This window comes from Neodiprion pinetum, chromosome 5 (assembly GCF_021155775.2).
Source record: "Neodiprion pinetum isolate iyNeoPine1 chromosome 5, iyNeoPine1.2, whole genome shotgun sequence".
Taxonomy (NCBI): Eukaryota; Metazoa; Arthropoda; class Insecta; order Hymenoptera; family Diprionidae; genus Neodiprion; species Neodiprion pinetum.
The window spans coordinates 9,154,213-9,181,869 of NC_060236.1; the positions used below are offsets into that span (position 1 = coordinate 9,154,213).

General features: G+C 37.7%; 1 protein-coding gene across 2 annotated transcripts in view; it reads left to right on the forward strand.

Annotated features, from left to right (window-relative positions):
- Nucleotides 1-1,474: 1,474 nt before the first annotated feature.
- LOC124220210 (rho guanine nucleotide exchange factor 10) overlaps nucleotides 1,475-27,657 on the forward strand; it is a 61,069-nt gene continuing 34,886 nt past the window's right edge. The window contains exons 1-4 of one of the 2 annotated variants that reach the window (XM_046628757.2): nucleotides 1,475-2,530; nucleotides 13,865-14,372; nucleotides 21,522-21,815; nucleotides 22,983-23,149. In XM_046628757.2, the coding sequence (XP_046484713.1) occupies nucleotides 13,948-14,372; nucleotides 21,522-21,815; nucleotides 22,983-23,149 (886 nt within the window). In that variant the 5' untranslated portion in view covers nucleotides 1,475-2,530; nucleotides 13,865-13,947. The remainder of the gene's footprint in view (nucleotides 2,531-13,864; nucleotides 14,373-21,521; nucleotides 21,816-22,982; nucleotides 23,150-27,657) is intronic. The other variant, XM_046628758.2, reaches the window with a different exon arrangement.

Sequence of the window (27,657 nt, forward strand, 5' to 3'; positions counted from 1 at the left end):
TTTTTCTAGACTTTTAAGAATTATATTATAAAAAGCTAGTTCTCATTACAAAAGACCATACAGCAAGGTAATACACCAGATATGCAATTTACAATTAGTAACATAACAATTCTACCGCCAGAGGACTACACTGCATATTGGAGATGACAAATTACATTATACAGTGATTTATTATTTTGTGTAGCAAATGTAGATGATAAATTAAACAATGTCTCCCACGAGGTATTGATTAGTAATTATTAATAGCAACCGGGGCGACTATTCCTTATCTCACAATCAGCTCTTACAAAAACTATGTTACCCAGAAGTTTGGAATAAAATCGAAAATATTTAATTAGAATTTAGTCGAGATAATTGTGTTTCACGTTAAGCTGCAATAAGGAAAACGAAGACTAAATTCTTGTAGTTTAAATCAATTTCTACGATTATTTAATTCAAATTAATATTTTTATCACCAGCGACTCCGTTTTCACCTAGAAACTTATTCGTTATTTTGGTTTTCGATTTATTCTAAAAACGGTTGTCTCGTTTACCAACGGTTCGGAATTCCACAGTGAGTGTAACAGGAGGCTTTGGCCCCATTTACTGAATTCCGAAAAAATTCCTGTAATTCACTGGTTTCAAAATTTTATAAATACTCAATATACATCTATGCGTGGTTACAAAACATAAAAAGTATTGGTTTTCGACCAACCAATCACCTTAACTCGAGAATAAAGAGGAAAAGCACAACTTCTATTGAATATCGATTTCTAAGAAAACTTTCCGCTCGGAGCGGCGGAGCCAATTTGTCGGAACTCATCGCTGTGTAGGAAGAGCAAACAACGATCTTTGATAAAACAAGCTGGCTATAAATTTTTGAAAAAACAAATTCCATGACATTTCCAGGTTTTCCAGAACTTAAGACCCTGCAGATTTCCCTGACATTTTCCCAGTTCTAGTAAGCTACTAAAACCTAAGTCGTTCAACTCATTAACTCTATATTTGGTTCAAATTCCATTCGGATTGGAAAAAAAATATAATATTCAAAAAAAAGACAGTTCAAGCCAATTTTTTTCAGGACTCAAAAAAGTAAATTTGTCATCTAAAAAAAATCATACTAATTCCCATGATAGAAAACAGTTATTACTAGTTTTTTCCTCGGTCAAAATAAAACTTCCCGAACAATTCCCGGTTTTCCATGACCAACCTGTTTTTTCGGCAGGTGTGTGGCCACCCTGCCGAAAAGCATGAAAAATAACAATCATCAAAATTATGAAGTCCGTAACGATCGTTCGAAGCGAAGTGTGCTTCCATAGCGGCAAACAATCGAAAGTTTTCACGGGGAGCAAGTATCGCGTTACAATTGCAGCAGTCGGTCAGTTCTCGAGTGTTTCCGTGAATAATCGGGCCGACCGAACCGCGTGGTCAGCCGACGAACCAACATGGCCACCTGTTGGCCGGCCTGATTCGATGCCTCGTGAAGTTGGCCCGCGACTCTCGCGGCGCTCGCACCGCAAGGGTAATTCACGCACCGAGTAGGTTGTATATTATGCATTGGAGGACGGCTGCATGCGGAGAGTAGAAAGAAGCCCGCGTGCCGTGATCGTTTTGCATCGAAAAACGGACACGCGACTGACGGAGTGACAGTGACAGTGACGCTTAAGCGTCGCCTTCGGACTATCGGCCTGTGCCGTTCTCGTGCGCTCCTCGGCCTCTCCGGCTAAACAATGGGACGCGTTCGTGATTCGTGAGGAAGAACGCAAGCAACCGAGCGACGGCGACGGCGGCGGCGGCGCCGAGCGGCGAGGCGAGCACGTTTGAGACTCGGGCGCTCTGTCGTCGGATTTTTAGCCCAGTTCTCTTCAGGCCGTCTCCTCGTCGACGACGACGAGCCCTCGAGAGAAGGGTCGAGAGAAGTATCTCCGAGTCTTACCGAGTCGCTTGCTCGCGGCGCGTGTATTCTTTTGTTTCGCGCGCTTCCTCTTCATTCTCAATCTCATTCTCATCTTTACCCCTGTTCCCCCTTGATGATAAAATCCGGTCTCTCAACCTCAACCTCAACCCTGAGAGGTCGTCGTCGGGCACTTGCCGCCGGTAACAGGAACGCGGCGTTCCTGCAGCTAATATCCAGCCTCCTACTCCTCCTCCTCCTCCTCCTCTCTTCTGCTCTCTTAAACCGACCATAAGTGAAGTGCTTGGCGGTGAATAAATTGTTATTTTTACCACTCGTGCGGTTTACTCGCTCTTTTACCTTCGCGATGAGGTGCTTGCTGGAAGTTTTGTGGTGTGACTAAAACGTGGGGCGTTACTCTCATAATCGTCATCATCATCATCATCATCATCGTCATTGTGGTATAAACAACAATGGATGCATGTAAAACGGCCGTTCGGTAGTGCAAACTGGGGCTGAACAACCGGATTCGTCTTTGTTTTCTTGTTTGAAAACTTCTTCCCCGTTCCGCCGTTGCGAGATTCGTATACATACACGAATCAAGAGATACAAACACGGATAAGAGAGGAGAGACACGCAAGGATTACAAGAATTAAGGTAACGATCCATTACCATGTCATTTATTACTCTAATGCGTATTTATTGCCTCTTAATTCCCGGATCGAAACTCACGCCGCCTTGCAAGGAGTCCAGAAACGGACGCCCGTCTTCTTGCTAACTAAAATTCCGTAGTAGCATGGTTCTCATCGTCGTCGGTTCTCGGGCTCTGATTCTGAGTTTTCTCCTAATATCCTTGTCTCTCTCTCTCTCTCACGTTCTTTCCACACCCCTGAATATGGATATTTTTAGCAATCCAGTCCGCCGTCGGCCGCTTTTCGGTTAGAGTCTGCACCGAGGTAATGGGAACCATAGATTTACCAGATTTACAACAAGCATTCGTGAATCGATTGCGGAAATCACGTCGTTTTCGGATCAAGAATCGATATTTCGCAGGTCTAGCTATTCGTTGGGATTTCATTGATCGGCTTAAATGCTTATATAAACACGATTTACCAGTAATTTTGACCCAATAAACGGGGATCCATGCAAATCGACCACGTCATTCGGCTTCGTAAATCGTTACGATAACGTTACTAACTTCAGTAGAATCTAAAGATGATGCTGAAACTAGTAACGTTGACGTAACGAAACATCGGGGAAAAAAATCATTATTTCTCAATTTGAAAAAGACTTTCAAAGGAGTTGGCTTTTCAAAATAAGAGTATGTTTTGTTTTTCGTAGTTTACTATAACTTCGGACATTGCTAAGGGTGCGAAGTAACGATTTTTCCTATACATGCATCATTACAGTAACGTTACTAACTTCATAATCATGTCGAAGTCGACCAGCGCGCCCCCTGAAAACAAAGCGTAGATCTGGTATTTTCAGAATTTAAATTTTGACGTAACAAGGCGCAAATGTTGAAAATGATCAGTTCACAACACTTTTTTCGACTATCGTATCAGCATAATGTCTGCGTTAAAAATCAGTTAGACGAGATAATTTATCATGCAACGTATCATCTTAAAAATCCATAAATAATTTTTCGAATACACATTCGCAACAATCCCCGAGTAACAGTGACGAGAAGTGAAACAAGAAGAATATATTACATATAATACAAACTCATCGCTTTTCAGGCGTCGGGTTAATCTCATGTTTTTGTTATAAATTTATCCTCGGATTATTGTTGTCACGTGCGTCGTATAAGCGCTCTGTTTACGGTGTGATCAAGTTTATGCGCCCCCCTACGTATTACATAACTTTACAATTCAAATTTAGTGTAAACAAAACTGTAACGGTTCTTCTTCTTATTCTCTCCGCGACTTTGGATTGCCTATTATACGCATAATATTACGCCGAGCAAAGCGTTTGCGACTCGCGGTTTTTTTTTCTACGTCTGTCTTTTTACTCGGTTTTTCTTTTGACATACCTTCCCTTCCTGCTCGCGGGGGATAATTTAAAATGCGCGCCAGGTGGCGAATATAAGCTAAATTACTCGCAAAGCCCGGGGGATTACCTTCACGTACACAATTCGGGTTGAAACCTGAACTTGAGGTGTTTCGGGTTACACATACATAATATACATTATATACCTATATTTTTACGGCAACATAAACACCGGTATTCATTAGCTCTCCGAGACGACCCGTTTTACAACTCTCCTTTGTTTGTTTCGTATTCAAATATGTATGTGTATTTGTTTATCGTTTCTAGTCACCGTGTTCTGCTATAAGCTTGTTGCGTGTCTTTCCTTCGACAATTTTCGTTTCACAACGTTTGAGAAATCTGATTTTTCTTCGTCTCAACATTTTTTTACTACGAACCGCACCGGCCTGATCATTCTTAGCCTTGTCCGGAGTTGAAAAAGTGTGTGTAAAGTGGATGGGACCCTATTGCGTGTCGAAGCGACTATTAATGTAAGGACGAACGTGCCCGATGTGCCCGACCTTTGTTTTCTTTCCGTTCTTCCCCAACGCATGTGCATACACAGATCTAATACTTGTCTGTGTACCCAGCCCACCCTATTTCTTTATTTGACCAGCATAGTTTGTCGAAGGAAAAGACACGCCGCGCGACGAGTTCGGACGATCTGCAACAATAATAACACTGATCGAAGTACAATTTATCCTAATTGAAACGAATCGTCCTCAGGATCTCTAAACTAAGTAGGCAGGAGGAGAAAACTTTGACGAACGATCTTTCCGGGTTTTTTTTTTCCCCTTCGTTCTGTACCATAAGGTAGCCTAAAAAGCGATAGTTTTTCATTCCTTGTCGTCGCGATATCTCATCAAATGAAATAACGAAATCATCATTCGTCTCTAAATTGCGTGCGCGTAATGAGTAACGAGGCGATGCGGGATCGTCCGGCGTATAATTGAGTGAGTAGAATGAGCGTATGGCAGATGATGGAGAACGCACTCGAATCGACGAACTGTAAAAGACGTACCAATTTAACCTACCTACGCCGGATGTATTTTAGTTTATTGTAACTACGCGTAGCCTGTTGCGTTTCTACGTGCGTTTTCGTTTTTTGAAGTTGCGTTTATCCCGTGCACTAGACGTTTATTCGATTGACGAGAAATTCTCTGTAACTTGATGAAAGGAAAAAAAATTGATGAGTAAATATTTTGTAATTTTAAATCACGGGGTAGAGTTGAAGTTTCGAATTTGAAAAGTTCCGGATGCGCCAAAACGTCGAACCTTCGATTGGTCCGAAACTCGATGCCCAAAGTTCCGAAGGGTCGAAATATTGAAAGGGCATAACTGCGAAGATCCGAAAGTGCGATAATGTGAAAATTTTAAAATCTGAAACATTGAATTTCTGGTTTGGTGAAATTTCACCGCCTTGATCTTTCCTTTGTTTTGGATTTTTCATATTTTCTTCACGTTAGAAATCCTGATCATTCAGATTTTCAGCTTTTCTCATTTTTACACCCACCCGTTGAGTAAACTACGCTGTCGGAGTATATTTTAATTTTCGGAATTTTACTCTATCGAAACTTTGCTCTATCGCACTTCGCAATTTTGAGCCGTCGGGTTTACGATCCTTCGAAGCTTGATTGTTTCTGCAAAGTTTGATTTCTTTACTTCAACTTTCGGCACCGAGTAACTCGGAATTAGACGCTTTCGTAACTTTTCAAATTCGAAACTTCAATCCTGCCCCAAAATCACTCGGTTATTGATAAAACGAGCCGTGGTAATTCAGAGAATTCAGTAAATAGCTACTTGAAAAACAATCGTACAAATTTCAAATAATTTTGTAAATACCAGTCTCTTTCACTAACGAACGAAACTCCATGTCAACAGATGTTTCAGCCTTCTCAGTAATTTATCATGCCTCATATCGTGTGTCTACGAATAGATTTAATTCCCGGCAGTGCTTTGTCTGGATTTTCCGTGCGGTATTATACACATAGGCATGCTTTTATTATTAGTTGTCGGAAATTCTTTGTAAACTGCACTCCGGTCAATAAACGTACACGTACCTATTTTCCCCGATCGATCTTCTACTGTAGTTACACGATATTTCTTACATTTACCAACTTCTATTGAGGTTTGTCGGCATTCTGCTCAACCTCCAAGCCAACATAGAAAGTGGTTCACAATTCACTAAAGAGCACATTTCTTCACGTAAAACACACATAAATCAGTCGAGTGTTTTGGGATATATAAACCACCACTAATTTTTCCATTGAGAATCACCAACTGGATTATAATTAATTGAATACGTTTTTTCACACGCAGTGAAAATAAACAAGCTTTATACGATGGTTATATTGACTTCGCTGGAAAAATACGTATTTAGGAAACTTTTACTGTGATTTATTGTATTTAACCGCTGTTTTAGGCAAATTGGCGAATAAAATTTTTTCATCTCGTCCCCCGAACAATCTGCGTCTCCGATCGGTCAGAAAATAATTCATAAATCAATGAGACATTTTCCGGAATGTTTGATGAAAAAACCGCGATTGTAGAATCCGATATTTAGCATAAAAATTAGCAACGCAGTTGGAAAGTGGCACCAAAATTAATATGTAACGTATAAAGCCTGAAAAGATTTTGGGAATTGTGCGCGCTGCCACATTCATCGAAGACGAGGGAAAAGAGGTGAAGGAAAAGAAGATTAAGAATGAGAGAAATAAAGGAAAGGCAAGAAAAGAAAAGAAAAATAACTTCCATTGAAGTGTTATACCCACTTGTTAGGGGCGACCGCAAGAGTCTCTACGTAAGAGCATAAAATCGACTTTTTTTTTTTATACAAACTTCTTTTAAATATCAATAATGAAAGAGCTGGCTCTAGCAGCAGCAGCTGCTGCGGTCCATCCATGATCGTTGCTTGCCGCTCCCCGTGTTGAGAAGAACGCCGCTGATGCGTCGTTATCGTAAATGATATTATACACATACATGATATATATGGTGTATTCCATGGCAAATAATTCAATTTCAAACACGACTATTTTTTATTTTATTGTTTTTTTTTTTTCCAGGACACGATAAATTGTAGCATCTTTGAAACTGCCTGTGTCATGATGATTTTATCCAAACACTCTCATAAAGTTCAACTTTGTTTAAAAATGACGAAAAATTCTCGTACTTTTATTTTTTTTCCTTGTCTTTTATCTCAATCGATTTATAGATTGGATTTATGGTGGAACGATTATTATTGATTGAAAAAATTCAATGTTCAACGTTTTCATAATGTCGTGAAAAAATATGCTGAAACTGTTTCAACTGTTGAAAAAACGCCATTGAAATTAAATTTTATTTTGCGATTTTTTTTTATTTTTTTTTTTTTAAACATCCAAGTGGTAAAATAACCCGAACGACGTTCTAATCTACGAGAATTACCAAAGTGACTTGAAGGATAATTAAATAGATGGTCTCATTTCGTTTTTAATAACTGCATTGATTCCCTTCAATCTAAAATTTTTTCAAAAATCCTGAAACAATCTTGAAAACAAATTTTTGATAATTTTTCAAAACGGGCAAAACTCTGATTCGTAACCTCAAAGTGATTCTGTAAAAGGAAGGTATAAAAACATAAATTGTGGACCTGTCACCCAAACAAAGTTATCAACGAAATGAAAATTAGTGTTGAAATCAAGATCGCTAGATTCGGCATGGAATGCCCCATATAAAAATTTATGCACCGAAGCAGCAGCGGACGATAAAGTTTCACTTTTCTTCGATTTCGGTTAATCAATCATTCAACAACTTCAAACTTCATTCACCCTTCTTAATCTTATCGTATCTCGGAGCGGTATGAAATTATTGTTTTAAGTTTAAAAAACGAACTCGGTTCTCTCCCTCCTTCCCTATAATACGTGTCCATTCATTTTGGGTAATAAATTTCAACCGGAAATGCTTCGGCCTCTAATTTGCCCGTACGTATCCCTCCACCACATGCGCGATCATCTACAAAAAAAAGTTTCACTTCTTGGTACGCATTTATTGGTTCCTATACTTGATGAGAATAAGCATAAGTCAAGGGCGTACCATCACAGATTTACGATAATTGTTTCACAGGAGATACAATCCCACTTGTTACCTTCCGTCTAGTTTCACGAGCGTCTCGTTTCTTCATGTTTTAAAAAACTGTGTTGAATTGAAATGAAAAAAAGACCCACTCTGAGATTTGTGTCAACTTTATTACGATAATAATTACAATGATTATTTATAATTTAAAATGAAAATATCTTTTCTATTCCATCATTTTTATATTAATACTATTCTTTTTCTTCTTTTTCGTAAATTATTTTCTTACAATTCGACGATCATGTCGATTGACACGCGGTTAGTAGGACCATGTTGAACTTAGTGACATTATCGTAAAGATTCGTGCCAAGGAAAAACTTTTACATCATGATTTTGAAATAGTTTGAAATTCGGTAAACCGTAATGAAAAAAAAAAAAAAAAAAAACATACCCATATTTTGAAATCGTCGTTCCTTTAAAGATATGGTAAAAATAAAAAAAATAACGATTTTTATCCCAATTTTTCGTTACGATAACGTTACTAACTTTAATCTCGTTTAGTAGGTATATAATTTTTCATTTTATTTTATTTGAAAGAAAAAATGTAGTTCGTCCATATAGAAAGGGTTGAAAGCATAACGTTGTGTATCAAAGTTTGTACAGGATTTTACAGATAAGCGATTCGAACGAGTGGAATCTCTTGATAATTGGTCCACCGTCTCTCAGGGATTTGAAGTCTTTTTTTAATCTCCTCCTGTCACGTTCTCGTATAATTCCATATCGATCTCGTCACATCTATAGCGCATTCATACCCGCAGTATATTATATTATACGCTACATACATGATACATAGGTACATGTATTCCCTATAATCTTTCCTACGTGATCTGACAGTCCAAAACCGTGATGTTGCTGCTGCTGCTGCTGCTGCTGCCTGCTTCTGATCATCGTAGTCGTCGTAAGCTTTGGAAGCAACGGAAATGACTGAAATGAAAATAAAATTGAAGAAACAATACGAGTAACAATTTTATATAAAATATCGATACGTATTGTTACTAAATCGTGCTGGACGGAGGTTGAAATTACGAATTTGAAAAGTTCCGAAAGCTAGAAATTCTGATGTTTTTCCTGCCGAAACTTGAAGTGAAAAAATCAAACTTTGACGATACGTCGAAACACGACAGAGTTCCCAAAGTGCGAAAATGTGAAAATTAAAAAATTTGTAACATCGAAATTCCGAACGATCGAAGATTTTCAGTTCTGTGAATTTCAGACTTGGTGAAAGAAATTTCACCACCAAGATCTTTCTTTTTTTTTTGGATTTTTGATATTTATATATTTACGCTCGGAATCTTGGCCATTCTCATTTTTGGTTTCTCTGATTTTTTACACCCACTCATTGAGTAAACTACGCTGTACGAGTATATTTTAATTTTAGGAACATCAAACCGTCGAAACTTTATTTCTCAGAACTTTGCTCCATCGTAACTTGAATTTTCGGAATTTCGAGCCGTCGGAACTTCGGCTATTCGAAACTTTATTGTTTCGTAAAAGTTTGATTTCTTTTCCTGAAGTTTCGCCACAAAATAATTTGGAAACAGACGCTTTTGCAATTCATCGCATTCGGAACTTCGACTCCGCTCCTACTGTGCGTATTCCATCGGTAATAATAAAATTCCAATAACATGATCCACATTTCTAACAGTCACATTGTCACCTACACCGCGTGTCTCCGATTTATCAACGAAGCACACAACCTGCATTTACACATAATAAGAAAAGGAAGAAAATGTTTGTTTTGCGTGCAATTTCGTTCCGTCTCTTCTCAATCTTCCATTCATTCATTCATTCATTCATTCATTCGAGCCGTGACGACAAAGATACACACACGGTGCTTGTATACGCGTGGCGGCACGTATAACGTTCCGTGAATTAACCGACTGTGTCGTGTGTGTTCCTTGCCAACATCCCATAATCCCATCCAACGAAGCCGTTATCCTACACCTGCATCCCCCCCCCCCCCCCCCCCCCCCCCCCCCCCACCGCCACTTAACATACACAACAGCTAGTTTTCTCACGAATTTTATTATTTTCGTGGTCAAAGATACCACCGAATTTTTTTTTTTTGTGTATTAACCTTTGTGTATTATACAACGCTCGAAATAAGCTCGGGTGATGAAATTTTTGTGTCACACGCTGTCGCGCCTTTTATCGCATCTCTAGGTGAAAAGTTATTGTTGTTGTTATTCTGAACACCGGTGCGACATTTTCGGTTGGAAAAAAATCGCAGGTATTCTTCGAGACTTGACCTTTGCGTTGATTTTGCCTTTTTTTTTTCTGTGCTTCTTTGGGCAACTATAAAATTATATCTTGAAACATTTGGGTTTCCGAAATATGATTTATGCTTTGCTTTGTTGGAATTTATTGTAAATTTTAAAACTGTGTTGAATTGATTCATTTACGTCACGTTATTGACGATTATAGCATTAAATAGTTCGTGGAAAAAGAGGAACTCGATGTACCTTAATTCAACTTTTATCAATAAAATATTTTTTCTACTCGCCAAGAATTCGAATTACGCGATGATAATTTTTTTTTATACGTTCCCAATGCACTGCCAAACACCGTGTAAAATTTACAGAGAAATCAAAGGTGTCGTGTTGGAGGAAAACAAATAATTTCCGTTTTTTTCTCGTTTAAAATAGCCTTTCTTATGCCATAAAAAATATAACATGTATTGCATTGAATAGTTCGTTTAAAAACAAAACTTTTTTCTATTGAATTTTTTTTTAGTCCGACTTCAATCTTCCTGGATGTACGAGTGACAAAAATTTTTTTATTTTTTTTCGAAACGAGTAAATTGAAAAATTAGTAATAATTCACAGAGAATACCTTTAAGTAGTATTACTGGATATTCAATTATGAAACACATCCAAGAGGATAAAGAAAAAAGTGGCCGCCTTAACGGAGATCGCCCCCTATGCGATAAAATCCTTTCTTTTTTTTTTTTGTAAATTCTTTGTCAACTGGAACAAATTTTATTTAAAAAAATTGATATCAAACATCTTAAAATTATAAGTGAGGAAAAATTGTTTTTAAATACAATTTTCAGAAAATACGATAAAATCTAGAGTGCAAATTAATTGAAATTTCAATCAAATCTTAGAATGTTTATCGAAGACGCGAATGTATTTAAGATTATTTCAAAATTTTCAAATTGTTTTAACACTCATTTGTATAAATCAGACATTTTTGAGGTGCTGAAAACAGAAAAAAAAATGAACAGAATTATTATCTTGAAAAAGGTGAGAAGTGGCATTGTTACGATATTCAAATTGAGATAATTTGAGTGTTGAAAACAAAGACCAAGTTTCAAACCGACGTATTAAACATACCGTCAAATTTTTACCAGTTGAATCGTAATTATAATTTGTACGTTACACGTATAGTGTAACTCGTCTCGTAACATATATAACGTAATTGAATGTTATTCATTTCTCACAACTGTCTCTAATACGAGAAAACGCGCGCTCTGGACACGCGGTTGAATGAACTAAATTCACACGCTGCTTTCCTTCTTCGGAGCTGTTAATTATTGTGACGTCATCGTGCGATTAACGCTCCTGTCCTAATGCCTTTAGCCGTTGTCGTCGTTTATACTGCCGCATTATCAACGATTCAAGAGAGCTGGGATTACATTTTTTTTAATTTTATTTCATATGGTATTTTTCACACATGATGAAATTACCGCTGGTGTAAAAATTTCTTTTCATGTTTTCCCAATTTCTCAAACATGTTTAATAATTTTTAAACGGTGAGTTTTTACGTAAAACCGATAACAAAAAAATATACCAACAACAATAGACAATCAGCGTCGTAAAAAATAGCGCGTACGATAATTCTCTCAGATTTATCGTGCTTTATTTATAATCTGTGTAATATACTGTACATACATAATAAACACGCATAATCGGGGCGGGGTTGAAGTTCCGAATTCGAAAAGTTCCGAAAGCGCCTAATTCCGAATTATTTGGTGGCGAAACTTTGAAGTAAAGAAATCAAGCTTTGACGATACATCAAAGTTCCGAAAATTCAAGGCCATAGAGCAAAGTTCCGAGAAGTGAAGTTCCGATAGAGCGAAATTCTGTAAAAGTTAAGTTTCGATGGAGTAAAATTCCGATAATTAAAACATAAACAGCGTAGTTTACTCATCGGGGGGGGGGGGGGGGGGGGGGGGGGGGGGGGGGTGTAAAAAATGAGCAAAACAGAAAATCAGAATGACCAGAATTCCGAACGTGAAAATATGAAAAATCCAAAACAAAGAAAGATCAAAGTGATGAAATTTCAGATTAAAAAGTTTTCCCATATTCGTCCTTTCGGAACTTTGAACGTCGGGTTTCGGACCATTCGAAACTTTGACGTTTGGTCAAAGTTTGATTTTTTTAACTTCGAGTTAAATTAGGCGCTTTCGGAACTTCAACTCCGCCCCGCCGTTAATACAGCATCGTGAAACTCATACATCGTAAATTCAACTATTATTGTAAAGGCGCAAAATAGTAATTTGATGGTTCAACGTTTCCATACGTTAACGTTACCAACTTCAGCCCGGTGACACATCTTCGTTCGCCTTACGGATGTCTCTTGGGCGTAATATTACGTGGTATAATGGTATAGGGTGTACAACACGCATCGCTGGGTTTCTCAGAAAAAGAAGAACGCATCAGCTGTAGAGCCGGTTGTTAGAAAAACATTAATCGAAATACCCTTAATGTGTCGCCATAAACCTTGTCTTATTAATTCGGTTCACTTAATCCGCTCGATATCCGAAACCATCGATCCAATGTATCGTACCTTGCGTACACAGTCGGCGGCTGCTCGATAATAAAAAAAGTTCCACCATTTTTAATCACTTTGTTGCGTATGTTTTTCTCATTATTTTATGGGAAGATCATCGTTGCTTTTACGAATTTAATACATAACCTAAAGTTGGGGAAAAAATGTAATGGCTATCAAACAATTTTTGGGATTTCGGTCTGGTCGATGAGTAAAATCAGCTCAAAAATAATGGAATCGGACTAAAATAAAAAACAGTAAATTTGTATTATCTTCAAATAGACGAGGGTGTAGTTAGTAATGATACAGTTGTGATACGTTGAGAAAAAATATGAGATCAAAGTTAGCGACGTTATCGTAACGAAATAATGGAGAAAAAATCAGTATTTTCTTATTTTTACAATAACTTTGAAGGAACGAAGACTTCAAAATATGAGTATGTTTTTTTTTTATTACGGTTTACCGAATTTTTCAAACAATTCCAAGATCACGAAGTAACCTTTTTTCCTCAGTATGAATCGTTATGATAACGTTACTAATTTCAGCATGGTGAAAAAAATCATGAGACTGGAAGCAATAACGCAATTACAACGAATAATACGTTTGATAAAAATCTTTATTTTGCAACTACAGCGTTGTTTTGAAATTTATCAAACCCATATCAACGATGTAAAACGTACCGCGCATATCTTGAAAATTTAATTCCTTCAAATGAATCCTTGTGAAGATGCATAATACTGATATTTTTCTTAATGCGTTGTTGCCAACTTCACCGATGAAATTAGATTACCAAAATATGACTATATTTTACTTTGTTAGGTTTTTCAGGATTTTTTACACACGCATCGTTACACTTACAAGTAACGTGACCAACTTCAATCTGATTCAAATTGTTGATATCCCAGCTTGCGTAATTCGAATTTCGCTCAGATCAACTTAACTATTACGTATCACATGCGCAAATAATATTCCTGGCGATGTTTTTTCTGCTGTTTATCACGAATTTTTATTATGCAAACGGTGTACGGAGTATAAATTTATAAATATATAAATATAACAATGTTCTTGTTGGTTTTTCAGCACCAGGATGTGGTGTGAAAAAGATGCGAAATAAGCGGGGAGCGAACAGGAAGAAGAAGGTGGCAGCAAGCGAAGGATGAACAATGGCCTCCTCCCTCGGTGCGGGTGGACCAGGTCTGGCTCCAGGAGGTTCCATCCCTCGGAGAGCCAACCTGGAGTTCCCGCCACCGCCGCCTTATCCACCGCCCTCGAGGAACGCGGCAACGCCGCCGCCGCCAAATAGCGTCATTCCCTCTTCGCCGACGTCATCCTCGACGCCCCGGCACTCTAGTCAGACGGTCGTCGCCTCGGCGCAGGATTATGCCTACGCCTATTACGAGCCTGGACCTAGTCGGCTGCATCCATCGGTCTTTCATCATCATTCCCACGCCCAGTACCCCCAGATTCGTCATGCCTCTCTGCAGCAACAACCGGCACAAACAAACGCCCAGGAATCAATCAGACGGCACACTTACGTCACTCGTTACGGTACGGAGGAAAATATCTACGAGGAAATATCGGAGATAAGGTGAGAGACATTATCGTCTATCCGTACGAGCTATGTGCACTTTGGCCGCAGTGAGACGGCTTGTCTTCTTCTCGAAGAGTCCGTTACGTTGGCAGTACTGAATCAGACCGAAGCGCCACCCTCGGCCAGCTGCGAAACAGGCTCAATCTTTGTGAACGCAATATAACCCGTGACCGTTTACTTGTCAGAACTTAATTTAAATAAAACTGAAACACAGAGTAAATATAAAACTTGGGTATTTAATCGTTGGAATCAACAGACGTTGTCAATACAATATCAAGCCTCACGCCGAACTGTTTACAGTCAGTTTCTCGTTCAGTCCACTCTCCCTAGAGGTGGGAATAGACCCGAGCGTCGTGACTTACGGATACGATTGTGATTTCATTCCTACCATTACAAATCTAACCTAAAAATACAAAATTCGACGGTCATAACGGATAGGGTGACACGGCTCCGTTTACCTTAGGGATGTGTGGTGGGCGTATTACGTTCTAACATAAATCATGACCGTAGAATCTAACCCAAAAACACAAAATTCGACGCTCATAGATTAGGTTATGTTTACATAGATTGAGCTGCTTTTGCGATCGACCGGTGGTGGCGCTGCCCGCTGATTCTGCATTGCCAACGTAATCGACTCGTTGGAAAAATTAGTCGCCTCAGAATCACTGAGGCCAAGTGTACTCGTCCCTCGTTTGTATAAATAGGCAGAGGAAGAAGTCGCGATTGAAAATGGTCATTTTGGCGAAATACAATGATACTCGAAAAATATTCTGATATTATTGCGTTATACGATGGTATCGATGGTCTTCGCTGAGAAGCAAAAATATTTCACACATTTTGAGCAGAGAAAACGAAAATCGTTTGAATATATTTATATCTTCTTTTATTAATTTCTTGATTTTTTCTGATAAATAAGAAAAAATAGGTCTCGATTATTCCTTGTTTCTCTGCCTTGTACACGTATAAAGGTGGGAGCTTTTTTTCTTTTGAATGCAAATCCCAATTCAATCTGATTTTGGAATTGAGTTCGTTAGTAGGACCATCAACGAAGAGACGAATCATACAATAGCATTGAGTATCAACGCACTAATTACTATGTAACTAACTAAAAATGCACTAACAAAGACAAGCGTCGTATGGCAGAAAATCGTGATTTGGCTGCTTACTTTAGCTTCAATATTTGGAAAATTGAGGTAGAAAGAAAAATATCGAAAGTATTCAATCGGCACATTCCCAATTTCATTCTAATTGGATACCTGGTAGTACTCTCAGATACTTATATAACAACTACCCGTATTTCTTTTTTTATTTTTATTCTTTATTTTCAAAACTGACGAAATTACAGGCAATTACACCTGCAATTATACGAAAATTTGAAAAACTTACAGCAAGACGGTGCAAGTATCTCTCTAAGTACCTTCATTGGCTTGGAAGTTCTGAATTATATAACTATCGTTGCGAATCGATTGCGAGAAAGTTACAGATAAAAAATTGAAAAGGTGTTGACAAATTAAAAAAAAAATAAATAAAAAATGATGTAAATACATTTCGCAGTCTTTTGATGTATCCGGAATTGTTTCTTCAATTTTCTGTTATTTATTTCATATTATTCAAATCGCCCGTAAAAATATAGAACAATAAATGAAGTCATAGTGCTAGTAAATTTAAATACACCATTTCTACGGACTCCTGTAAATGTGGCCCGAAAATAATTTGACATCTGACAGTTTTGAACTTCAGAATAATGACTAAACTTGAGTAAAAAATAACAATCACAGATGATTTTATTCGACAGTATTTACAAATTATTGAATCAGGAGAGTTATAAAATGTTTCTGTCTTTCTTTTCGTGCTGTAAGAAATCATCCATCATGTACACGTATGCACATGGATGCATATATCACGTACCTGACTTCCCCTTCGCCGTCGAAGCAATTTGTGCTTACGAAAATAGCACGTAATTGGAGAATTTGATTCAATATTATCTCAACTCAACGCTCGTACGTCATCATCGCATTTCGTATAATAGTTGGCTGGGTATCGCTCACGGAAAAAAAACCCAAATTGGGTGTAAATTCGTACCCCTAACTTTCTTCTTACAGGAAATTAGCATCATCTATGAGTTAGGGTTACGAATTTACACCCAAGCGGAGGTTTTTTTCCGTGCGGGATGCGCTTGAATTGCTCACCTATTTCCTATTCGTAGCTTTATCACACACCTTATATCGGGACAATATCTTGAAACTTGAAAATCAACCGCGCATGCGCCAAATAATTCAATCTCATTGGTCTCATTTTTGCATGCGATGCAGGGGGCCAACGTAAACAAAATGTGTACGTTTGAATTTTCAAAGAGCATAAGCATTAAATTCCGACCATTCTTTGAAGAATCAACTTTCCGACCCCATAACAAATGCTTCTCAAACCTTTCCGGGTCAGCACCTCAATTATTTGCGATTCTAACCTCGAAAATTCGTATCAACTACATCGCCGGCAGAAACAGAGTTTGACAGCTGAAACTCGGGATGGCCAGCCGATAAAACTCGCGCATGCGCGGTTGATTTTCAACTTTCAAGACATTGTCCCGGCTTATGTGTCCCTGAATATGAACTATATTTGCGAAACTCGATCGATGACGTGCACAAAACGTAACTTCTTCATCCTTGGTACGCAGCCTAGGTGAATAGATCAGGTGCGTGAATTGAAAAAAGAATAAAAAAGAAGAGTAAAAAATAGCAGAGTTAAATTTGAACGGACATACAGAAGGATAATAAAAAATCGCACTGTTGTTTGAAAAATTCTAAGACGCGATGACGGACAGTCGAATAATGAATGAAATTTCTCCAATGAAAAATGTATTGTAAAAGATTTTCAAAGACCATGCGATAGATGAACTGCGATACTGTATCATTTCGTACAACTGATGGGACATCGTCGGCGACAAGGTTTACATTGTTTTATTACATGTCGGGCATTCCGATGTGGACGTTTATACTTGGAGTACTTGGTACCAGCACCGAAGTCGTGTATGCATACACCTGATGTATTGAGAAACACTGATCTAGACTAAATAATAAGAAGTTGCTTCGTGAGCAGAGCGCAAGCCGTAACCGTGCAGGTTGTGTTACAAGGGTGAAGGAGCAGTATAAGAGCCTCGGAACCGACAAGTTGAACGTGCGTCCTGGTGGTCAGTAGCTGTTAGAGGTAACGTCAAAAGTATAAAGGAGAACGCTATTTCTCTCTGCGTGTGTATGCGTATGCATTGATGCATTAGTGTATACATAGGTGGCACATGGGTATTATACAGAGGAAAGAGAGAGAGAGAGAGAGAGAGAGAGAGAGAGAGAGAGAATTTCCTCAAGATAGACTATTAATTAAAGGTGTCGTGCAGAGACGAAGGCGAGAGCATCTCATGAAGCTCAAGCTGACGGCCATAATTAGCAGCCGAATGTGTTAAACTTTTTAGAAATAGAAAAATGCAGTTCAGTTTTATTCGGCGGGGTTGAAATTCCGAATTTGAAAAGTTCCGAAAGCACCAAATTCCACATTTTTTTTCTTGGCAAAACTTGAAGCAAAGAAATCCGACTTTGATGAAGCATCAAAGTTGCGAATGGTCCGAAAATCGACGCTCAAAATGCCGATAGGGTATAACTCCGAGAAGTCATGGTTTCAAAGTTGCGAAAATTTTCAAATCTGGAACATCGAAATTCCGAAATTCTGAAAGTGGATCAAACAAGGTTTAATTATTTAACATCATTGGATCCGGGTTAAAATGTGGAAAGAAAATGTGTAAATAACCAAAATTTCTGAAATTTCTATGTGTTTCGGTTTGCTATTTTCTTATCCGTGTCGGTCATTCCATAGTTTAGTTTTTTATATTTTGTCCTTTCTACATTTAAAATTTTTACATGTTATAATTCCACCCGGTATGTTTAGGTGCCTTTTTACAAAATCGATACTTTGACGCTTCCAGTTTTCGATGTTTCTACATTTCTACTCCCACCCACTCTACGATTACCGATCGATGTTACTTATTACTGTAATTCATTCGTAATTATTCAATATTGCAATTATTGTTCACCTTAGTTTTATTCACACCAATGCGATGTCGTATTATAATTTTATTTTTTCAATCTATACCGTGGAAACAACAACTTGTTTCGTTAATTTTAACCTGTTAATCATTGGACCCTTTCTTCCGACTAGTATGCTATATTTCGTAGCGATATACAATTTTTAAGAACAGATACGTGCAGAAAAATTCGTATCAGAAGTACGTAGATAGTTTCTCCGTAATTTGTACCTCAAGTTTACAACAAACGAAACGACCAGCCGAAATTACTCCAATACCTAAAACCACATTTTCATCAACGAAATTTAACAAATAATAGCTTCGTATATCATGCACAATACACACGCGCAACTTATACGTCTTACATTCATGTATAAATACTACAGTATACAGCATGACTATAGCCGAAAAAAAACCTCCATGGGTGGTCGAATTCTGCGGCTTCCACCGCGTCGTTCTTCGGCATTCGTTGCAAGTTCTCTGACTGTGTATATATATATATATGTATATATATAAATATATATATATAAACACCGAATGTATATATCGCTAGTCGAATGCATACCGGGTGTGCCGGGCGGTCGGCGGTCTGAAGGTTGAGGTCAAAATTCTACAAATTCCAAAGATATGAACGGATTGACTGTGAGCGTTTTGTTGTTGTTGTTGTTGTTTTTTCTTCTCTTCTTTTATCTTTTTAATCCTTTTCTCTGTCCCCCGCGCGTTTCTAATGGTCCAATGGAAAGAAAATAAAACTGGGGGCCGCTCACTTCGTTTGACGATTTTTACATACCTTGAATGAAAATTTATAAGGCGCAGACGAGTCTGACCACACGTGTGTAAATAATTGTCGTAATCAAATCCACGTGTTAAGTTACATGCGGTAGTCGTCGTTGACCTTAGACTGTGTGTGCGTAAATGCATACGTACACAGGTATATAAAACTAATCTGCTACCAGAGCATATATAAGGTGCATACTTGAAATTGAAAAAGTTTCGAATTCTCTCAGCCTAATTGCTATCTTAATCGCTACCGCGAAGACTGACTTACAAATTAGTACAGTGTGCATACATGGTTTTTTTTCCTTATTTGAAAATTCTAATAGCCTTCGAATCATGTTGAAGCTAGTAACGTTATCGTAGCGATTCGTGCTGATGAGGAAAAAGCGTTATTTCGCGATTGTTGAAATGTCTGAAATTCATTACACCGTTACAAAACAAAACACAGTCATATTTTGAAATCATAGTTCCTGAAAAATCATTGTAATATTAAGAAAATAGTGATTTTTTTTTTCACCAAAGTTTCGTTACGTTAACGTTACCGAAGTCAGTTCGATACAATCTCTTTACGGACGATGTGCCCGAGAAGAGATTTTGTCTAGGTTTTCGTCGTTGTTGTGTTTTATTTTCATGCTTCTCTTGAAAATTACTGGGGTGCGAGGGTTTTATTGAATTCACATGGGTATTTATTGATACAAGGGGTTTACTGCCTCTCGCTGCAAGTAGGAATGGCCTGAAACTACCGAAGCTTCTGCTCTCGCAGGGAATCTCTAAACAGGTTTAAGGTTATACGGGCCGGGCAGGTACAACCAATAAATATTCCTCGGATTAATTTATACGCGGGTTAAGAATCGTGGAAAAAATATCTCTACAGGGATTCAAAGCTTTATCTCGCTTTATCTAAAATTTTCCCTGCACTCCACAAACTTACTTCAGGGCCTTTCAAATTATATACCACTCGACGTTTTGTCACTTGAACGAACAATTAGTTGAACCTTTTGATTGATCGTGGGTGTAGGTTGTATTTTGTATGCATAATACTTACGCAATACTTTACTTAAGATTTTTTTTTTTCTTTTTTTACTTCTATCTTGATACGTATGACGTGTATCAGTTACTTGTAGTATTAAAATGTCCGTACTTCTCGAGTATTGCATGTTTGGAAATCTACATTTGGAAGACATAAAAATGATTACACCGTTTCAGTTTATTGATCCATATTAGAAATTTATGATAATATATGTGCGGTAGAAATGATCAAGCTACTTTTTTTTTTTCTTTTGTAAAGCAAAACTGACTCGATTTTATCGGAAAATTTATAATTTGATCACAAATTGATAGTTGGACTGTCTTTTTATCGTTGAAAATTATAAAACCTGTAATTCGGTTTTTCGATTTGTAGATCATTTTCTTTCGTCCGACGATATCTCGGGATCGAGTTGCCGGATTTCAATGAGTTTGATCTCAATCGACGCGACTTTTTCAAACTTATAACTGATTAGAATTTGGCTTTGATCGGTTCAGTGATTTTTTAATCATTTCAATAACAAAATGCGAAAATATAAAACAAAAACGGTGATATTTTGAAAATGGGTGAATAGATTCGAATGAAAATTTATACCGTAAGGTTTTTTGTATCGTCGATCACGAATCGAAAGTCAGATTTGCAAACTTTAAATTTAACGTATTCAATATGCTGAAAGAAAACTAAAAACATTTTGATTTTCATGAAAATCGGTCCTCAAAGGTTTGTTGAACGGCTGATCACGAATCTGACGTAATAGATTTGCGAAATCCAAAGTGGCAAATCCAATATGGTGGGAAAAAAATTCAAAAATATTTGGATTTTGGTAGAAATTAGTAGGCGAAGGTTTTTTGCGTCACCCAAAACAAATCCAAATTCAGATATGCAAAATTTGTAACGGTGGATTACATTACATCACATTATAGCAGTTCGTCATACTTTCGTGTAATACGGTAACCTGCAGTCTTTTTGCAAATTGTTAATCACGTTTCTGAATTTGTAGTTCAAAACTCGAATTGGATATTAATCTTTTTTTTTTTCCTGTCAACTTGGAACCTGCAGTGTGAAAATGAAAAGTTCGAGGGTTCCCTTACGGCCAGCCCTAAGCCGCATGTTTAGTTTCATCGAGCACGAACCTCACATTGACTTACAATTGTACGCATCGTAGTCTGAAGCTTACGTGGAGCTTATAAATTGAAGCACCCGAAGTAGGAAGGAGACGAACCACCGGTGCAGGTATCATGGTCTTTAATTTTCGACTTTTCCGTGACAGTAGGCAATGTCGAAGGGGGATTCACGGATCGAGGAGATCTTTGGTGGCCGAAGAAGTGAGGCGAGTACAGTCGCGGCATCGGCGAGTACTCGGCGAGCTGAACCTCAGCGTCGAGGCGATGCTGATGCCCCCCGGGTCTAACTGTCCGGTCCAGAACGACAGAGGTCAACGAGGTCAAAGAGGAACTTCCACGGAGGAGCTACTTGCCCCCGTAAGTCCAACCGACGAGCTACTATCACCCGTTGCCTGTGATTTGGACAGCGGTTTTAGCGGCAGTTCCAGCGCCAGTTACAGGTCAGCTATCATACCTTAATACGTCCGACCTTTTGTCAATCGAACTTGTCGCGAGTCCGCTTTTCGGTGTGTGAACTTGACGCGAGCCTTGGGCCATTCGTTTGGAAGTCAAATTAATCTTTACGAAGCAGTGACATTGGTTTCGAGCGATTTTTACCTTTAAAATCGTTTGATTTTCATTACTGTACAGCGTAACAAGGCATTTTTATTAACTTCTGATCTTACTCATGATTTTCAATGATTTCCCAGTGTTTCAGGCGATTTCCAGATCAGGATCAGATGGAATTACAGGAAATGATACGAAATTAATCAGAACGCTGGGGAAATCATTGGAAATCACTTTGTAGGGTGGAAATTTTTACGAATTGAAAACAAGTGGCGTTTATCGTAAACAAAACTTACAACGATTTTCAATCAATTCAGTTATCTCGTATGATTTCTCGCGATCACAAGGAATACAATTTTAGTCATTTACTTTCCAAGTGTTAAATTTACGACCTCCTTGTGCGAATCAGTTGAATGCCTCCTCGGTTTGCTGTTTTTTCTTCACTTTCAATCATACAATCGTTGAACAACATGCTTCGAAACCCACATTTTCACGCATTCTTTTTGAATATCTTTTCTTCACTCAGGGTGGCTATGAAAGTGGAAATTTCGGAGAACTTGGAAATGTCACGGAATTTTTATAGTCTGGCAAAATCCATGCATTTTAACTATGGTTGTGAATCTTTTACAGAAAAAACAGATGCGGAACGATATACCGTGGCAATAGTTGTGCTATGTGTTAGTCAATGTTTGAGAAAAGTCCGATCTTGTGAATCTTTGTAGAATTTTAAATAATATCAAAGTTATACGATGAAAGTAAATTTTAGAATTTTTTTTTTTACTCAATAAATTTCACTATTCTTATTGTAAAATAAACGAGAAATTTCAAAGTCTACATTTCTGATTACCGCAACAAAAACAAAAAACTAGGTGTGAACTATTTCGAATTCAAGTTTAGCAATAGTCGACTTTTGTCTCCTACAAACTTCATCGATTTCGACAAATTATATAATTATACTCTTTATGACACGGTAGGAATATTCACAAAACACAGAATTCTCCGCAAGCTCCGTTCAAATTGTTTCAGTATACACTTTGACTAATCATTTTTCACACGTGTAGATCTGGACTGGGGTCACTTAGTCGTGGATATGTGAGAACAAGTACACCGGAGCTGTCTGCAGAATCTGGAGGCGGAAATTCACAACGAAAAGCAAAGGCTGTAATGCTGTGGCGAAAAGGCTGGAAGGGTTGGAAGAAAATACAATCATTTGGGGCGGCGAACAAGGGTGAGTAAAAATAATAAATATCTGTAAATACAATGCTCATCTTTACGTCAATAAACATATCTTCAGTTATTTCGCAAGAAGAAGACAACGTCATTCAGACATTTCAAAACTTTATTATACATGTATCGTAATACTGGTTCCATTTGTTTTTTCCTTTTCTCTTCTAAGATTATAGTAAAAAATTTCGTCTGAACTCGCGATGGATAATTATAAAAGATGCTTTTCACTCGAAGCTGGTATTTTGCTAAAGAGAGGAAATTGACGCCGAAGGAAAAATCTCACGAAAGAGTAAAATCAAGTGAATTATATACGTATAACTGACGGTATATTTTGGACTCTGATGAATGAGAGTGAAAAGTAAGCCGGCGTACAATTAAGACGGTGTAATTAACTTTTGCCAATCTGTTTTTGAAACACATTACTTCGCCCCTTTTCTTTTTTGCTGTCATTGTGCCTTTCTTATCTCATTATACAATGGCATACGACGACAAAGTGGAGAGCTAAACTTAATAACACTTGTACGTTACTTACATAGAACGATACGGTGATACGTTATGACGGTACCGTAATTTACCCCGCATTAAATCCAATCAAGCAAACAAGTTTATTATGCGAATTTTCTCGGTTCAGTGGATCATTGCAGACGACAAACGTCTCCGCGTTATGTATAATATTGTGGTGTGCGAAAGGATCGATATTACAAGCAGATGATTTGCATTTTAACAAACAGTTGTGGGATATTTTCTCATAACTTAGGCATACACAAACGAATGCATACAGTAGATGATAAATTCATTCAACGACGCTTGGGGATTGATCGTTGAATAAAAATAATCAGTACATCGATCTTTTGAATCGTATAAAATATCATACAATGTTTTTCCTCTTTCAACATTGTTGAACGCCGTTATCCGTTCATATTTCGTGTACCATAACTGGCAGAATTGAGTTGCGAATACTCTAATTGCAATCAACGATATTCACCATTTATCTACGGTATGATTTATGAAAGAACCGCAAGCAATAGACAAGTTCACGAACTGTACGAAGACGGAAGATTGTCCCAGTTAATTGTTCACGTCTGTATTCATTAATTTTTTTCGTAATCCGAACACTCGAATCACTCGATGTTTTTTTTTTTTTTTTTTTTCAACGGGTTCTGCTGATTGGCCGCAGCATTTATGACGTCACTGACTTCGCACGTGCGGCAAACAAATGAGTTGCGTAATAAATACATCAATTTTGGAATGAAAAGATGTTTGTCTTGCTAATTCAATCTTCTTATCATCTCCTTTTTTTTTTTTTTTTTTTTTTACTGAAATTCATGAAAAGTTTTCTTCATATTATCATCCTGAAATTTATACACACGTTAGAACGTCCGTATGAACGAGTTACCGAGCAGCTAATTAACGCCGACCTCATGATTGATAATTTCGAGGTAAATTAGAGCGGGAAATGACGTCAGAAGTATTCAACGCGTATATCCCACGCCCCTGTGAGCACAGTTGACTATGTTTTTTTTTTTTTTTGTTTTTTTGTTTCGCGTTTCGCTTTTCCTGTAACAACGGGGAAACGTTGGAACCGAAAACGAGGCAAGACACAAGGTGTGATATAACGTTACGAAAGTGCGAAAAATTGCAATTGACACATGAGGTGTACAAGACCTCGGTAAGTCAAGCATTTTGCAACGAATGCAAGTTGCTCAATTGTCGCGAGGAATTTTTAGACATCGGCAATCGCTAGATGGGCTAATTTTATGCGGCACGTGCAGTTGAAGCGTAAAGAAATTTTGAATTGAAGGAATAAACGGTCCGTTTATATCTGAAATCAATTTTCCACTTTGTATCGAGAGAACGCGCAATTAGAGAAGGAAAAAGAACAAACGACAAAAAAATAATTAATCATCATTAATTATAGAAATTTTTCACTGAAAATGAATCGTGCTTGATTACTACTCCTTCATTTTCCTATATTATACATAGTTCAGATCCATTTGTACAGGGTGTGTATATCCAAGATACTAAATCTTGAAAATTTAACTTTATTATAACCTTGTGTTTCGTACAAGAACGGCTATTTTCTACATTGTATGTGTGCGGTAATGACTAATTAACGAGTATAATTAATTACTCGGTACTTTGACTGGAAGAGTCCGGCACGATAATATATATAGTGGTTCACAATCAGTCAATTATAACCCTTATATGTAGAGTCTCTCTTGTCTTGTGTCTTTCTTTCGCTTCTTTTTTTTTTTTTCTCTCTTCTTTTTTTAAATACTTATTATAACATCAGCTCGTACACGTGTTATAGGATATACATGCTCGTAATTAATAATTATTATAATCAAATTTACCCTATTATTTAAGCTGTATAGAAACTCCCCTGCGCCTTTGTACAAAACTTTCTCCACGTAATATGCAATGCTTGAAAATATATGTATAATACACGTGCACCTTCAGGACTGTTTATAATCCAATGGCGTAACTGTTGATGGTTTGCTTACGCTTATAGCTTATCCAACTCCAAATACCGTGTAGCGCATATATTGTTAGGAACTTTGCAACACTTATTTGCAGTTATATGTACGTTACATTATTATACGCTATACTTGATATTTTTAGCGTATTGGTAGCTTTCTTTCTCCTATTCAAAGACTATGGTTTTGTTTGGCAATAATCTGTCAATAACACAATAAGACATGTCAGATTGATTGCGAGATTAATGTATCGATTTACCAAGTAGTATTAGTTGCAATAAATTTTATCTTTTCGAATGACCCTCGCGTGTGACAGTTGATTATTTCGCATTGAAATCATCTATGTGAACAAATTGAAAATTATGGTCGTCCAAATGGTTTTTTTTTTTTTTTTTCTTCTAACCAGCAGGTATAACGGTGTAAATAATATATCTATTTCTTTCTTTGACCTCGTCAATCTGTATCTTGCATCCTCTTTTAGGCTTCGAAGGTCATTAGCAACTCATTAGGTTTACATTTTTACCGCAAAGAGGGCCCTCTACGGAATTAAATTTTTCGATTAATTGACAGTTTTAATATAACTTTCCGATAGCCATTTCTATATTGAATATACTTGAAAAGAATTCGAATTATCATACAAGTATTCTAATTTAACGTAATTTTATGTTGGCGATTTTAAACGTCGAGCGAAGATTGTTTCTACACGAACATATGTGCGATAGGTTCAATTATTTTTAACTATATTTAATATAAAATTTCTTTCGGACAGTTGTATTACAACTGCTAATTAATTAATATTTTAACTGCGAAGACGGCCCTCTGTTTAATTGATGTACGTCAATAATTGATATAAAGTGCTAATGACCTGCGAATCTTGAAAAAGAACGGCAAGACATGAGAAATTAATATAGCAACGAAGCAACAGTTTTATCGATCTTTATATTCTCCTTTGGGAATAACAAATGATGGGGGTGGGCGGTTAGAGGCTTTTATGAAAATAACACACGTTTGAAGTTGGTAACGTTAACGTATAAGGACAATTCGGAGGGAAAATGACCGTTTGAAACTTCGGTATAGTTACGAATTAGCTGAATCAAGTTTGTCAATGGCGTATGATAATTTATTAAATTTCAAACAATTCCAAATTTCTAAAATAACCATTTTACGCGTTGAATTTCCAAAAAAAAAAAAAAAATGACACTGTTACAGGAACGTTGCAAACCTTTATCCCAACAAAATAACAAGGGACAATCGTCACGCTGCTACGCCACTGCGCGTGCGCAGGAAGGTCCTGATGATATGTGCCATAAGTATACCGAACTCCACTCTATGCGTAATACCTAAAGCCCTTCATTTAACGCGTTTGAATCTGTGAACACGCATACACGTGCACATGGAACACGGTCACGCAGGGACGCGTATATTCGTATGAATGGGAACGCGTACCCTGTCTCTAATTTCCCGAAGGATATAGCGTCGCCGTCCGCGTTCCTCCTCCTTCTTTTTGCTCCTCCTCGTTCGTTGTTGTTCTTGTTATTATTATCATCACGCGTGAATACGATACGCGCATACCTTGTACCAACGTGTAACACGTATTACGCCGAGTACTCAACAACGAGTGTTCACGAGTCGGTGTGCAACAGGCTGCGTGCGTTACGAGAAGTGAACGCAGCCGCGCGATGACGCAACCAGGCATTCGTCGTTGCGGGATAATCGAGGAGAGCCGGGGCCGAGTTAATTATTGGTACTTGGCGAGGGTCAGCTAAGGGTCATTCGTCGGGGAGCAGATGCGAGCCACGTGCATCGTCTCTCTTTCGCTCTCTTATTCTTGTAGAGACTCGCTAGTCTCGGCCATCTTTCTTCTCGCTCTTCAAGCCCGACGATCGTCTCTTTTAAACGCAACTCGCTGACGAAACTTATTGTTAGTATGTACACTGAGAAAAATTTCATTTGTTACGGTAACTAGAAAAATTCAATGAAACAGGTATCGTTAGAAAAAACTGTTCGAATATTGTTGGAATTACGAAAAACG